This window comes from Bison bison, unplaced genomic scaffold (genome assembly GCF_000754665.1).
Source record: "Bison bison bison isolate TAMUID 2011002044 unplaced genomic scaffold, Bison_UMD1.0 scf7180017864251, whole genome shotgun sequence".
NCBI lineage: Eukaryota > Metazoa > Chordata > Mammalia > Artiodactyla > Bovidae > Bison > Bison bison.
The window spans coordinates 1,967,171-1,978,605 of NW_011494823.1; the positions used below are offsets into that span (position 1 = coordinate 1,967,171).

An 11,435-nucleotide genomic window follows, 5' to 3' on the forward strand; every position below is an offset into this window, starting at 1 on the left:
GTGGAGACTGTTCATCCCCTACCCCCTGGCAGAGAACTCTGTCATTCAGACCTCAGCTGTGTTTCAGTCATCTTCCATCTCTCGCACCTGGCCTGCTGTCACGACCTGAGAGCTCCCTGGGGCAGGGGCTGTGGGACTTTCTTTCACACTCTCCCCCTGTGAAAGTATTCATGTTACTATTAAACCTCCCAGAGCTAGCAGACTTTGTTCAGTCTTCTGCCTATTGCATGGACAGAGAGACTGAGGCCAGAGACCTTCTCTGGGTCATACAATCCTCTCTATTACCTACCACCATCTCCTGCTGCTGCTGCTGCTAAGTCATTTCAGTCATGTCCGACTCTGTGCGACCCCATAGACAGCAGCCCACCAGGCTTCTCTGTCCATGGGATTCTCCAGGCAAGAACACTGGAGTGGGTTGCCATTTCCTCCTCCAATGCATGAAAGTGAAAAGTCATCCTGGATACCAGTAAAAGCTGCATTTACTTCTAGGAAGGTATTTAGAGAACCCCTGTGAGGGGGTGCTTGAAGGGACTTCAGAAATAGCCTCCCCCTTGACCCTTCATTTTCTCTTGCCTGTTTCTACTCTCTGCAAAAGATACTCTACCATGTCAAGACACTTGGACTTTCACCTAATTGGGCCCTTCCTCATGGTCCGTCCACCTCATCAGTGGCCTGAGCACACTGGGCCAGCCCAAGCAACTGCAAGCCGAGGCAGCCTCAGCAGGCGGGGGAACAATTCCTCCCACTTCAATATTTATTACCTGAGAGCTGCTGGAAGCAGATCATCATGTTCTCGGCCTTCGGTTCTTTTTTCAGAACCTCTCACCCCCTTCCCTCACCACTCCCCATCCCCCATGTGCTGACGAATGAATCCAGACAGTCAGACAGGTTCACAGCCTAGGAGCCAGGGTTTCAAAGCATCACAAAGACATAGCTCTTAAAATGAGACTCTCTGCATCACAGCAGCTTTGACTCAAGGAATCGTGTGTTCTCAGAATCCAAGACACACAAGACATTGCTTCAGGAATGTAAACCCAGTGTCTTACACAATAGAACAGAATGGGGAAGTGACTTGCTCAAGGTCACATGACTGAGCAAGGACACATGACTGAGCCCAGCCTAGCCTAGTCTCACCCTTGCTTCTTCCACCTATTCCACCCCAGGCCCAAGTAGCACTTCTCTGTTCAGATTTAGTACCCAACTTGGAGATTACCCATAACTGGTAACCAGTCCCTTCCCTTCTTCTGTGATCATCCCTGCTTCTAAGAACTCTTCTGCAAGTTCCAGGAATTCCATCTCATTCATATTTTGGCCCAAGCTAGACAGAAGCGGGAAGGACCATCTGTGGTTCCAAGCTGTCTTCTTCCTTTCCCTGAAACTGATCTCTCTCCAACGCCTGCCTTCCCCTGCCTCTGAGCCAGCATCAGCCCTTCGCTGTCTCTGGGATGATTGACCCATAGCAGAGCAGGATACAGGTTTATGTATTTCCCCTCCTTTGTGGATCTTTGGACTCATCCCCACACCCTGCCTTACTGCAAATGCACCGGTTCCTGCCTGGACCAACGCCATAGCTGTCACATCAATCTTCCTGCCCCCAGCTGCTCTCTGCACACCTTCCCTTGCCTTCCGATCCTTTCTGTGCTAGCACCTGGTGATAAAGCCCACAGGACTCCCCCTCCAGGGCTACCCGCTGCTCCTGAAGCTGGCAGGCAAGGCTTTAATTGTTCTGGCCCCTGCTGGCTGTCCCAACATCAATTTTCTTTAGTCCCCCAGCCCCATGTAGACACCCTTTGCTGCAGCACGGGGTGGACAACAAAGTGGTGCGGGTGCCGTATCAGACTGATTGGGGGTTGAATCTCAGCTTTTCCGGCAGAGGCATTTTCAGCCCTTCGCCTTAAGCCCAGACTTTCTTGTTCTAAGAAGGAAACACTATCTCACATTATGGCAAATGTATTCAAATGCACCAACCTGCAACATTAAATTGAATTATTCTTGCTGCAAAATATTTGACAGGATTTTTATAAATTGTCCCTTTGAAATTAGAATTACTTAGCAACAACTAACTTCCTTAATTTATGATTGTTTGTGGTTTCTCAAAATCCTGGCATAGAGATCCTAAAACTCCTGTAAATAAGGGTGCTAAGAAAATCTTTTGTTCTAATATTTAGCCTTTGATCCCAGTTCCTGACCCAGAGCTCCTGGAGCTTTGTAATTTCCTGAGTGGTAAGAGCATCTGACACTGAGCCCCTAAATGCCTTGGCATTTCCTGGTGATAAGAACATCGTTTGTTTTAATGAAGTGATTCCACTGGGCTCCAGGTTAGGGCTGGTCACTAGAAAGACCAAGCCATGATTGGAAGCTTGGAACTTTCAGCCCACCACTGCAACCTAATTCTGCAGAGAGGGGAGAGAAGCTGAAAATAGACTTAATAATCAATCACGCTGACATGATGAAGCCTCTATAAAAATCCCAATAGTATAGGGTTCAGGGAGTTTCCAGGTTGGTGAACACAGCCACGTGCCAGGTAGGTGATGCACCTGGACTCCACAGAGCTCCTGTGCTCAGCACCCTCCTAGACCTCGCCCTAGGCATCTCTTTATCTGGCTGTTTATCTGTATCATTTATCATATCCTTTATTATGGAGAAGGAAATGGCAATCCACTCCAGTACTATTGCCTGGAAAATCCCATGGACAGAGGAGCCTGGTAGGCTATAGTCCATGGGGTCGCAAAGAGTCGGACACGACTGAGCGACTTCACTTCACTTCACTTTTATTATGTAGTGGGGAACTTCCCTGGTGGTTCAGATGGTAAAGTGTCTGCCTGCAATGCGGGAGACCTGGGTTCAATCCCTGAGTCAGGAAGATCCCCTGGAGAAGGAAATGGCAACCTACTCCAGTACTCTTGCCTGGAAAATCCCATGGATGGAGGAGCCTGGTAGGCTACAGTCCATGGGGTCGCAAAGGGCTGGACACAAGTAAGCGACTTCACTTTTTCACTTTATTATGTAATAAACTGGTAAACAAGTGTTTCCCTGAGCTCTGTTAGCCATTCCAACAAATAATCAAATCCGAGGAGGGCATTGTGGGAAACTCTGATTTGTAGCCAAGTCAGACAGAAGTTGAAGGTGACTTAGGGGCCTCCTGCTCGTGAGCGGCGTCTGCAGCAGGGGCAGTCTTGTGGGAGTGAGCCTTACCCTGTGGCATCTGATACTGTCTCCAGGTGGACAGAGTCAGGAAGGAGTTAGGTTGTAGGACACCCAGCGGATGTTGCAGAGAATTGATCAGTGTGGGAACAGCCCCATACATCTGGTCACTCAAGTATTGTTTATGTGTTTGCGTGTGGGGAGTGGGAGGTGAGGTGTAAAGGTGAAATAGGAGTATTTGTCTTTATACACCCAGACTTGGGAAAAGAGAAAATCTAACCCATAAATTTTCAGAATATAATGAGTGGTGAATATAATGAAATGTGTATGAGTATTAAAGAAAAATGAATGAAGCTGACTTTAATGACATATAATTGAGCTTTTATAACACATTTCCATTTTGTCATTTTTGTTTTGTATTTGAGAGCCAACGTATTATTTCTCGGGCCTCGTGTTTTTGTGGGTCCCTGGAAAATGTAGAGAACCCTATCCCAGAATCCTCTCTCCTGTCCAGTGGCCTCACATAGTCCTGCCTTCTCCTGTCACATGTGACCTTGAGCACATCCCTGCACCTTCTGGGCCTCAGTAGGGTCCTTTGAGGAGAGACCACCTGCCCCATGAGCTGAGCAGAATGGTTCAGTGAGATCCCCTTGCAGCACTCAGCCAGTTGTTACTTATCAAAGAGACTCTGTCCTCACTAGGCTATGCCTGTTTTAAGGGTGGAGCTCACATGCTGAGCCCCAGAGTCCAGCCTGATGCCTGGTCCCCAGCGAGGCACTCAATACCTGTTTGTCCCCTCACTGTCCCTGAAAAGGCCATGGTCATTTCTAGAGCCAAGTCCTTTGTCCAGGCTGTTTCCCACCTCGAATGGCCCTCCCTCTCCTTGCCATGCTTCCACACAGGCTTCAAAGTCCAGTGGAATCCCCCTCTCCTCAGAGAAGTCTTCTAGACCCTCCTGTAAGCTCTCCACCTCCTTCTAGTTCTCAGCACTGCTGAAGCATGTTCACAATCTACTAAGCACGTTCAGCGACAAGCAGAAGCAGTAAGGTAGTGGTTAGAGCAAGGGGCGTGGGCTCAGATAGGCTTTGGGTTCTGGTCCCAGCAGTACTTAACCATGACACGCACTGCCATAAAGTTGAGAAAGTCAAGGCCTAGGAAGGGTCAGGGACGTGCCCAAGGTCACACAAGACACAACTGGCAGAGCCACAACTGATACCCAGATCTCCTTGGGTGGGTCACTTCCGGCTCTGGCCCTCCATCCCCTCAGCTGTGCAAGGGGCAGGGGAGACGCACCATGCAGGAATGCTGGAGAATGCGACAGAGCTCTATGGAGATGGCTTTGGAAGCTGTGACTTGCTGTGCCCAGGAGAATGGAGTTGAAGGTTATACAGGAGGACAAGCATGTGGGGGTTGGAGCTTGGGTTAGGGTGGGACAGGGAGGGGCTTACCTTGCTGACAGGTGGGTCTGAAACTGCCAAGCCCTTTCGCCGGAAGCGAAGCTCTTGCTTCTCCTTGGGCATCTCCTTGGGGAAGAAGAAGTAGGGGATGGCGGCCAGGGCCACCGCGCCAGCCGAGATGAGGAAGCCCAGCCACCAGGCACCCACCCATCGGGGGTCCTTCGAGGTCAGGTTGATGCCACCTGGAAGAGAGGGTGTTAGGGTCGGGATGGGCTGTATGTAGCTTCTTGGCCACCATTCTCGGATCAGCCTCTGAAATAGGACGCGACCTGGGCCGGGGTCGGGAGATCTGGGTATCAGTTGTAGCTCTGCCAGTTGTGTCTTGTGTGACCTTGGGCACGTCCCTGACCCTTCCTAGGCCTTGACTTTCTCAACTTTATGGCAGTGTGTGTCATGGTTAAGGTCATGGACTTTGGAAATAGTGTGACCTTGGGCAAGTTACTTAACCTCTTTGTGCCTTGGTTTCTTCCCCTGAAAAGCAGAGATGCTAGCAGTACCTACATCATAAGGCTGATGTGAGAATCATAGAAACTAGTCTGTGTAGACCACTTAGAACAGTGCTGGCACATAGAACATAGACACAGTGTCTGCTCTCTGTTTACTGTTATTTTGTGATTGTTATTATTAAACTGGTGGCTAGAATGATTCTTGGGGTTCTCAGACCTGCATGATGGTTAAAATCACAAGGGGTGTTATCAAAAATACTCAGCCTTTTCCAAGATCAACTTAGAACTGCCACCGGAGGGGGTGGAAAGGTAGCCAAGGAATCTGTACCTTTAACAAGTTCCCTAGGTGATTTTGAGCCCCATCTAGGTATAATCAGGACAAGATTAACTCAGATATGGGCTTCCCTGGTGGCTCAGGGGTAAAGAATCTGCCTGCCAATGCAGGAGGCACAGGAGATGCAGGCCCAATCCTTGGATCAGGAAGATCCCCTGGAGAAGGAAATGGCAACCAACTCCAGTATTCTTGCCTGGGAAATCCCACGGCCAGGCGAGACTGGCAGGCAACAATCCATGGGATTGAAAAAGAATTGGGCACAACCTAACGACCAAACAACAACAACAGTCCCAGATGTGCCTCCCTACTGGAGTGCCCACCTCTGCCATCAGACCTCTTGACCCCAAGGCTGAGTTAGGTACCTCCTTCTTCAACTGCCACAGCACCTGCAAACACTTTCTAACAGTATGGATGCATGACAACATCAACCCCATGAGTGGGGCTGGCTCCCAGATGCTTTGTCCTGAGAGCCTCTGGAACCGGGCCCAGAGGACACAGTCAGCACTCAGCAAATGCATCTGTAAAAGTGGGGGTGGGGTTGGCTTTTGTGCAATTTCCTCCTCCACTTATTATTCCCCCATCTTGTGTTCCAGGCTGGTGGGAATTCACGCACAGCCATCTCAGATCTTCCGCTTCTCACATACTGGTCTGGGCTTGCAGTGGATGTGACCCACCCAACCAGTGAAATCCCCCAGAGAGACAGAAGAAATAGCGAGACAGCACCTTGGTTCACAGTCCACAGGAACGCCATGTCTGCCTGTGAAGGTGTCAGCACCACCAGGATATCAACAGAGCTAGAAACATACTCCCTTCTCCGGAACTGGGGTGTGTCTGGCAAACTGAGTCCTGACTTTTAGGACTGTTTCATCAAGGGAGAATGGAATTGTAACTAGAGTCCAAGCTGGGATCCTGGGCCCAGATTTCTAGAAGGAATGGGGTTGGGGCAGGGCCACCCCTAGTGACTCCTGTTCAGAGCTGTCCAGACCTATCCTGACTAGAGGCACCCTTGGGCAGAAGCTGGATAACAAGAAGCAGAATCTGCCTGTCCATCTTCTTGTGTGTGTCACCTAAGGCTTCTAGGGTTGCTGGAAAATCTCCAAGCGAGGGATGGGACATCTGAGCAGCAGGATGCAGAAGGCAGAGCTGGGGGCCTGGAGCTGCTTGGCGTGACCAGCAGGCAGCTGAGACGCCACAGTGACCTGTTCTAGAAACAATCCACTCTCACTCCCCACAGAAAGCCAGAGCTCTGAGATCCCCAACACTCCCCCGTCCTGACTGTCTTCGAACCAAGCTTCAGTTCCACACCTTGACCCACCCTGACCACCACCTGGATTAGAAACTCCTTTTCCCCAAATGGTGCCCTCAGCATAGGTGGCCAGGCTTTGAGGTGGTCAGAACTTGAAAGGTCCTTAGAGGTCACCCCGAATTTCCCCTCTGAGATGGCCCAAGTTACTGAGTCCTGCTCCAAAATTCTCTCCATCATGCCAGTGTCCTCTCTGAGTCCTGAAGTCTGTCCCCCATAAAGATGGGAGCACCCAAGAGACCAAGAGAATACATGGCCCTGTCTGTCCCATAGTGTATCTGAGCAGAGGGCTGAGGGCCTGGGGTGCGGGGAGTCAGGGTGGAACTCGGTGAAGACTCATAACAACAGGGGCAACAATTACAACTCTCCATCTGATGGCAACTGCTGGCTTATCTCCACATTCTCACTGCATTCTGATTGCAGCTTTGGGAGATGGACAGGGCAGAGAGTATCTCAAAGATGGGGAAGCTGAGGCTCAGAGAGGTTAAGAGGCATGTCCCAGGTCAGTGGGGTTGCTGGGTCCTCTGGTTCAGTGTCTCCTATGAGACCAGCAGTCGATCAACTGTGTCTGTGTGGCCCTGGGGACAACTGTGTGCTCTGAAGCTCACCTTCTGGCATTCGATCAATGTCCACGTAAAGGCGCAACATGAGGCTGCCCAGCCCATAGGCCATGCCCGGCCCCATCATGGTCACCGCAAACAGGATACCTGCGACAGGAAGCCTGGGTTAGTGCCCTCTGGCCCAGCTTCCTTTCACAGATCAGGGCCTGCTCAGCCTCCACTGGGCAGGAGCAGCCCATCTCCCCCGCTCAGGCCTGGGAAGCTCTCCAGGGCTCCTCTGGGCCTCTAGTGGCCACAGAGGGCAGAGGGCAGGGATTCGTACTTAGCCCGACCTGAGCCTGGCCCCCCCTCAGAGCCCGAGGTGTGGGGTACATACTCACCGAGGTAGAGGGGCGAGTTGCTGTTGTGGGAAAAGTCATCGATGTAGGAGATGCCAAAGGGCTGAATGGGCACCCCGCCCACACCAAGCAGGGTCTGGGCTGTGAACATGATCCCCACCACAGCCAGGTGCTGAGCCTCTGTGTAGCTAGAGCAGCTGCTGTTGGATGAGGCTGAAGCTAGGGCCTTGGTGCTGGGCAGGCACAGGGAAACCTCAAAGTCTTGTGGCATGTCTGCTGAGAGATGATAAAAGTATTAGGACAATAGCTAAGACTCATATAGCACTTACTGATGGGAGGAACTCTTCTGAATCCCTCTGACCCCCACAACAAACCCAGGGGATGGGTACTCTCATTACTCCCATTTTGCAGATGAAAAAACTGATGCTCAGGCAGCAACTAACAAGGGGTGGAGCCAGGATTGGAACCCAGGCAGTCCGGTTCTGAGTCCGTGCTCTTAACCCACCCTATGCCACATCTCTGAGCAGAGGTATGTGGAAGCGCCATGGCGACGGTGGACCTTGAGTGAGGGTGGGGTAGGACAGCTCAAAGAGGTGGTGTGAACTGGGCGGAAAAGAAAGAACAAGATTTTCCAGAAAGGGAAGGTGGTGGTCAGGGGTGGGGTCCAGAAAGAGGCCACAGCACATGTGAAACCAAGGTCTTGAGGAGTTCAGCATGCCTGGCTCACAGAGTGTAAGGGTCGAGGCCAGGGCTGAAGGCAGGGCCGAAAAAGGGAGGGGTGCTGAGTCTGGGCTGCGGAGGGCACTGGTGCCCTTAGGCCTTCATTCTGGGAAGGGCTCCGTGTCAGCTCGGGACGCAGAGGTAGAGTGCAATAAAGGGAAATTTCTTAATTTAGTGCCAGACATTTGTTTCCTGTAGCTCGCCAATATTTGGTGAGCAAACTTAAGAAGACCCTCATACTATTATTACCCCAAATGTGGGTAGAGAAGTGGCCTCCTCTCTGTGGCTGGCCAAGTCCTTTCTGGGAGCTGGGTCTCTGAGCCATGTCCACCCAGCCCAGTGAGACACTCTCTAGGGCTGGAAAAAGCCATGTGAACCCAGCTCAAGGACTTGGACCCTCAACCAGATTGCCTGGGTTGAAGACGGTGAGACTTTGGCAGAGGACCTCAGCCCCTCTAGCCTCAGTTTCCTCATCTGTCGAACAAGCCTCCTAGAATGGAGGTTCTACAGAAATATGGAACTTACAAGCAGAAGAATTCAGTGGTCAGAGCAGAGGCTCTAGGGCCAGACTAGCAGGGGATGTCTACTAGTTGTGGGCCTTGAGGAAGTACCTCCCTGTCTGAGACTCAGTTTCCTCACTCATAAAATAGGATAATGATAACACCTGCTCAAAGGGTTGTAAGCGTTAGGAGTGGTGAGTGGTGCCTGTGACAGTGCTGACTAGATACGAAAGTGATTATAGGGATCTGTCTTTTTTTCCACCTCTGAGTCCCCAGCAGACGGCCTGGCACATAAATATTAATGTGCTGGGTGCTAAGTTGCTTCAGTCATGTCTGACTCTGCAACCCCATGGACTATAGCCCACCAGGCTCCTCTGTCCATGGGGATTCTCCAGGCAAGAATATTGGAGTGGGTTGCCATTTCCTCCTCCAGAGATCTTCCCAACCCAGGGATCGTACCTGCATCTCTTAAGTCTCCTGTATTGGCAGGTGGATTCTTACCAACTAGTGCCACCTGGGAGAAGGCAATGGCACCCCACTCTAGCACTCTTGCCTGGAAAATCCCATGGATGGAGGAGCCTGGTGGGCTGCAGTCCATGGGGTCGCTAAGAGTTGGACACGACTGAGCGACTTCACTTTCACTTTTCACTTTCATGCATTGGAGAAGGAAATGGCAACCCACTCCAGTGTTCTTGCCTGGAGAATCCCAGGGACGGGGAAGCCTGGTTGGGCTGCTGTCTCTGGGGTCGCACAGAGTCGGACACGACTGAAGTGACTTAGCAGCAGCAGCAGCAGCCGTGCCACCTGGGCAGCCCAAGGATATCTTTTGAATGCTGTGTGTGTGTGTTAGTCCCTTAGTCATGTCCGACTCTTTGTCACCCCATGGACTGTCGGCTGCTAGGCTCCTCTGTCCATGGAATTCTCCAGGTAAGAATACTGGAGTGGGTTGCCATTTCCTTCTCCAGAGGATCTTCCCAACCCAGGAATCAAACCTGGATCTCCTGCATTGCAGGCAGTTTCTTTACCATCTGAGCCACCCTAATGATAATTAATTAATTAATGATGAGGAATGAGTGAATGAAATAGCCTTGTATGTCAGTTCAGGGTGGGTACTTAAAGGTCACCAAGTCCAGTTCACCCATTGGACAGATGCTCCAATGGACACCCGTTGGAGACTGAGGCTCAGACAGGAGAAGAAGTTTTCCTGGGGTTCCATAAGGAGCAGAAGGGTGTTGTATGGTGGTGAGGATGGAGAATGTGTGTGACCCTGCACAGGAAAAACTCTGTTAAAATGAAAATTCTGGATGGGGAAATATGAGTAAGCATAATTTTTTGGCATCTGAGTCAGACCTCTTGACAGTTCTCCACTCAGGCTAGAGAAGCACTCTGCTGTCTTCTGGGACTTCCCCTACTTTCCAGCCATTGCCTGAGCAGCTTCCTCTACTTCCTTTCTACATCAGAGTCAGATGCCACCTCCTCCAGCTCACTCCAGCCTCCAGTGTCCATCCTCTACTCAGGTCTCTACCGGCTCCCCCTGGCTGTCCTGTGCTGGACTCTCTGCAGCAGAGCTGCCCATGCTCACACCAACCCACGCTCCCTCAGAGCTTCTTAGGGCTGGTTGTATCTGCTCCATCTTTCCATCCCTGGACCTGGCACAGAGTAGGAGCTCTGGGGTCTGAGCTGATGGGAGGACAAGGGAGAAAGGATGCTTTCTGACAGCTCTCCTCCCCTGGGAAGCCTTCCATGATGCCAGGCTGGGCTGTGGGCTCCTTCCCTGGGCTTCTTCTGCCCAGTTCTTCCTTCCTCACAGTTGATACACTGGGTGGGGGGAAGGGAGATATTGTTTGTCTCTGTTTTCTCTCCCAGACTGGGAGCTCCCAGAGGGCAAGGACTGAGCCCCTCAAGAGGGTCCAGCACAAAGTAGGAAGCACAAGTGTTTTCTTGGGTGGACCACCAGATGGACAGATGGGCAGAGAGGGTAGAAGGGGTAATGGAGGGGAGGATAAGTAGGTGGATGGATAAGTAGATGGGTGGATGAATCGATGGGTAGATATGTAGGTGGATGGGTGGATGGATGGTTGGGTGGATGGGTAGATGGGTGGATGGGTAGATGCATAGGTGGGTGGATGGGTGGATGGGTAGGCAGATGGATGGGTAGGTGGGTAGGCAGATGGATGAATTGATGAGTGGATGGGTATGTACGTGGATGGGTAGATGGATAAGATGGGAAGGTGGATGGATGGGTAGATGAGTGAATGGGTGGAGAGATGGATGGGACAGGGAAGACTGCTTGAGTCCTTCTCCAAGGTACAGGCATCCATCTGTCAAGTTGACTCTCAACAAAATCCCTCTGGGCTAAACAGGGGCTTCACTATTCCATCTAAAATTCTTTCATGTTTTTGTTTGTTCTTTCATTCATTCATTCTTTCATCAATGCTTTGACTTCTTGTGTACATTAAATGCATCAGTACACATTAAGTGCTTAGAACAGTGGTACCTAGTAAGTGGTGTGTGCTACTGTTATTATTATTCCACAAATATTTCGTGAGGACCCACACAGACCAGGACCTAAATCCACGTCCACCTCAAAAAAAAAAAAAAAAAGCAGCATACAAGCAGGCCCTCACCAAGAG

At 51.0% G+C, this 11,435-nt stretch overlaps 1 protein-coding gene across 3 annotated transcripts in view; it reads right to left on the reverse strand.

Moving 5' to 3' along the window:
- SLCO2B1 (solute carrier organic anion transporter family, member 2B1) overlaps window positions 1–11,435 on the reverse strand; it is a 53,265-nt gene that overhangs the window by 25,496 nt on the left and 16,334 nt on the right. For 2 of the 3 annotated variants that reach the window (XM_010847575.1, XM_010847574.1), the window contains exons 5-7: window positions 7,625–7,855; window positions 7,293–7,391; window positions 4,593–4,783 (exon numbers count right to left, since the gene is read on the reverse strand). In XM_010847575.1, the coding sequence (XP_010845877.1) occupies window positions 4,593–4,783; window positions 7,293–7,391; window positions 7,625–7,855 (521 nt within the window). Of the gene's footprint in view, window positions 1–4,592; window positions 4,784–7,292; window positions 7,392–7,624; window positions 7,859–11,435 lie in introns of all 3 variants that reach the window. The other variant, XM_010847573.1, reaches the window with a different exon arrangement.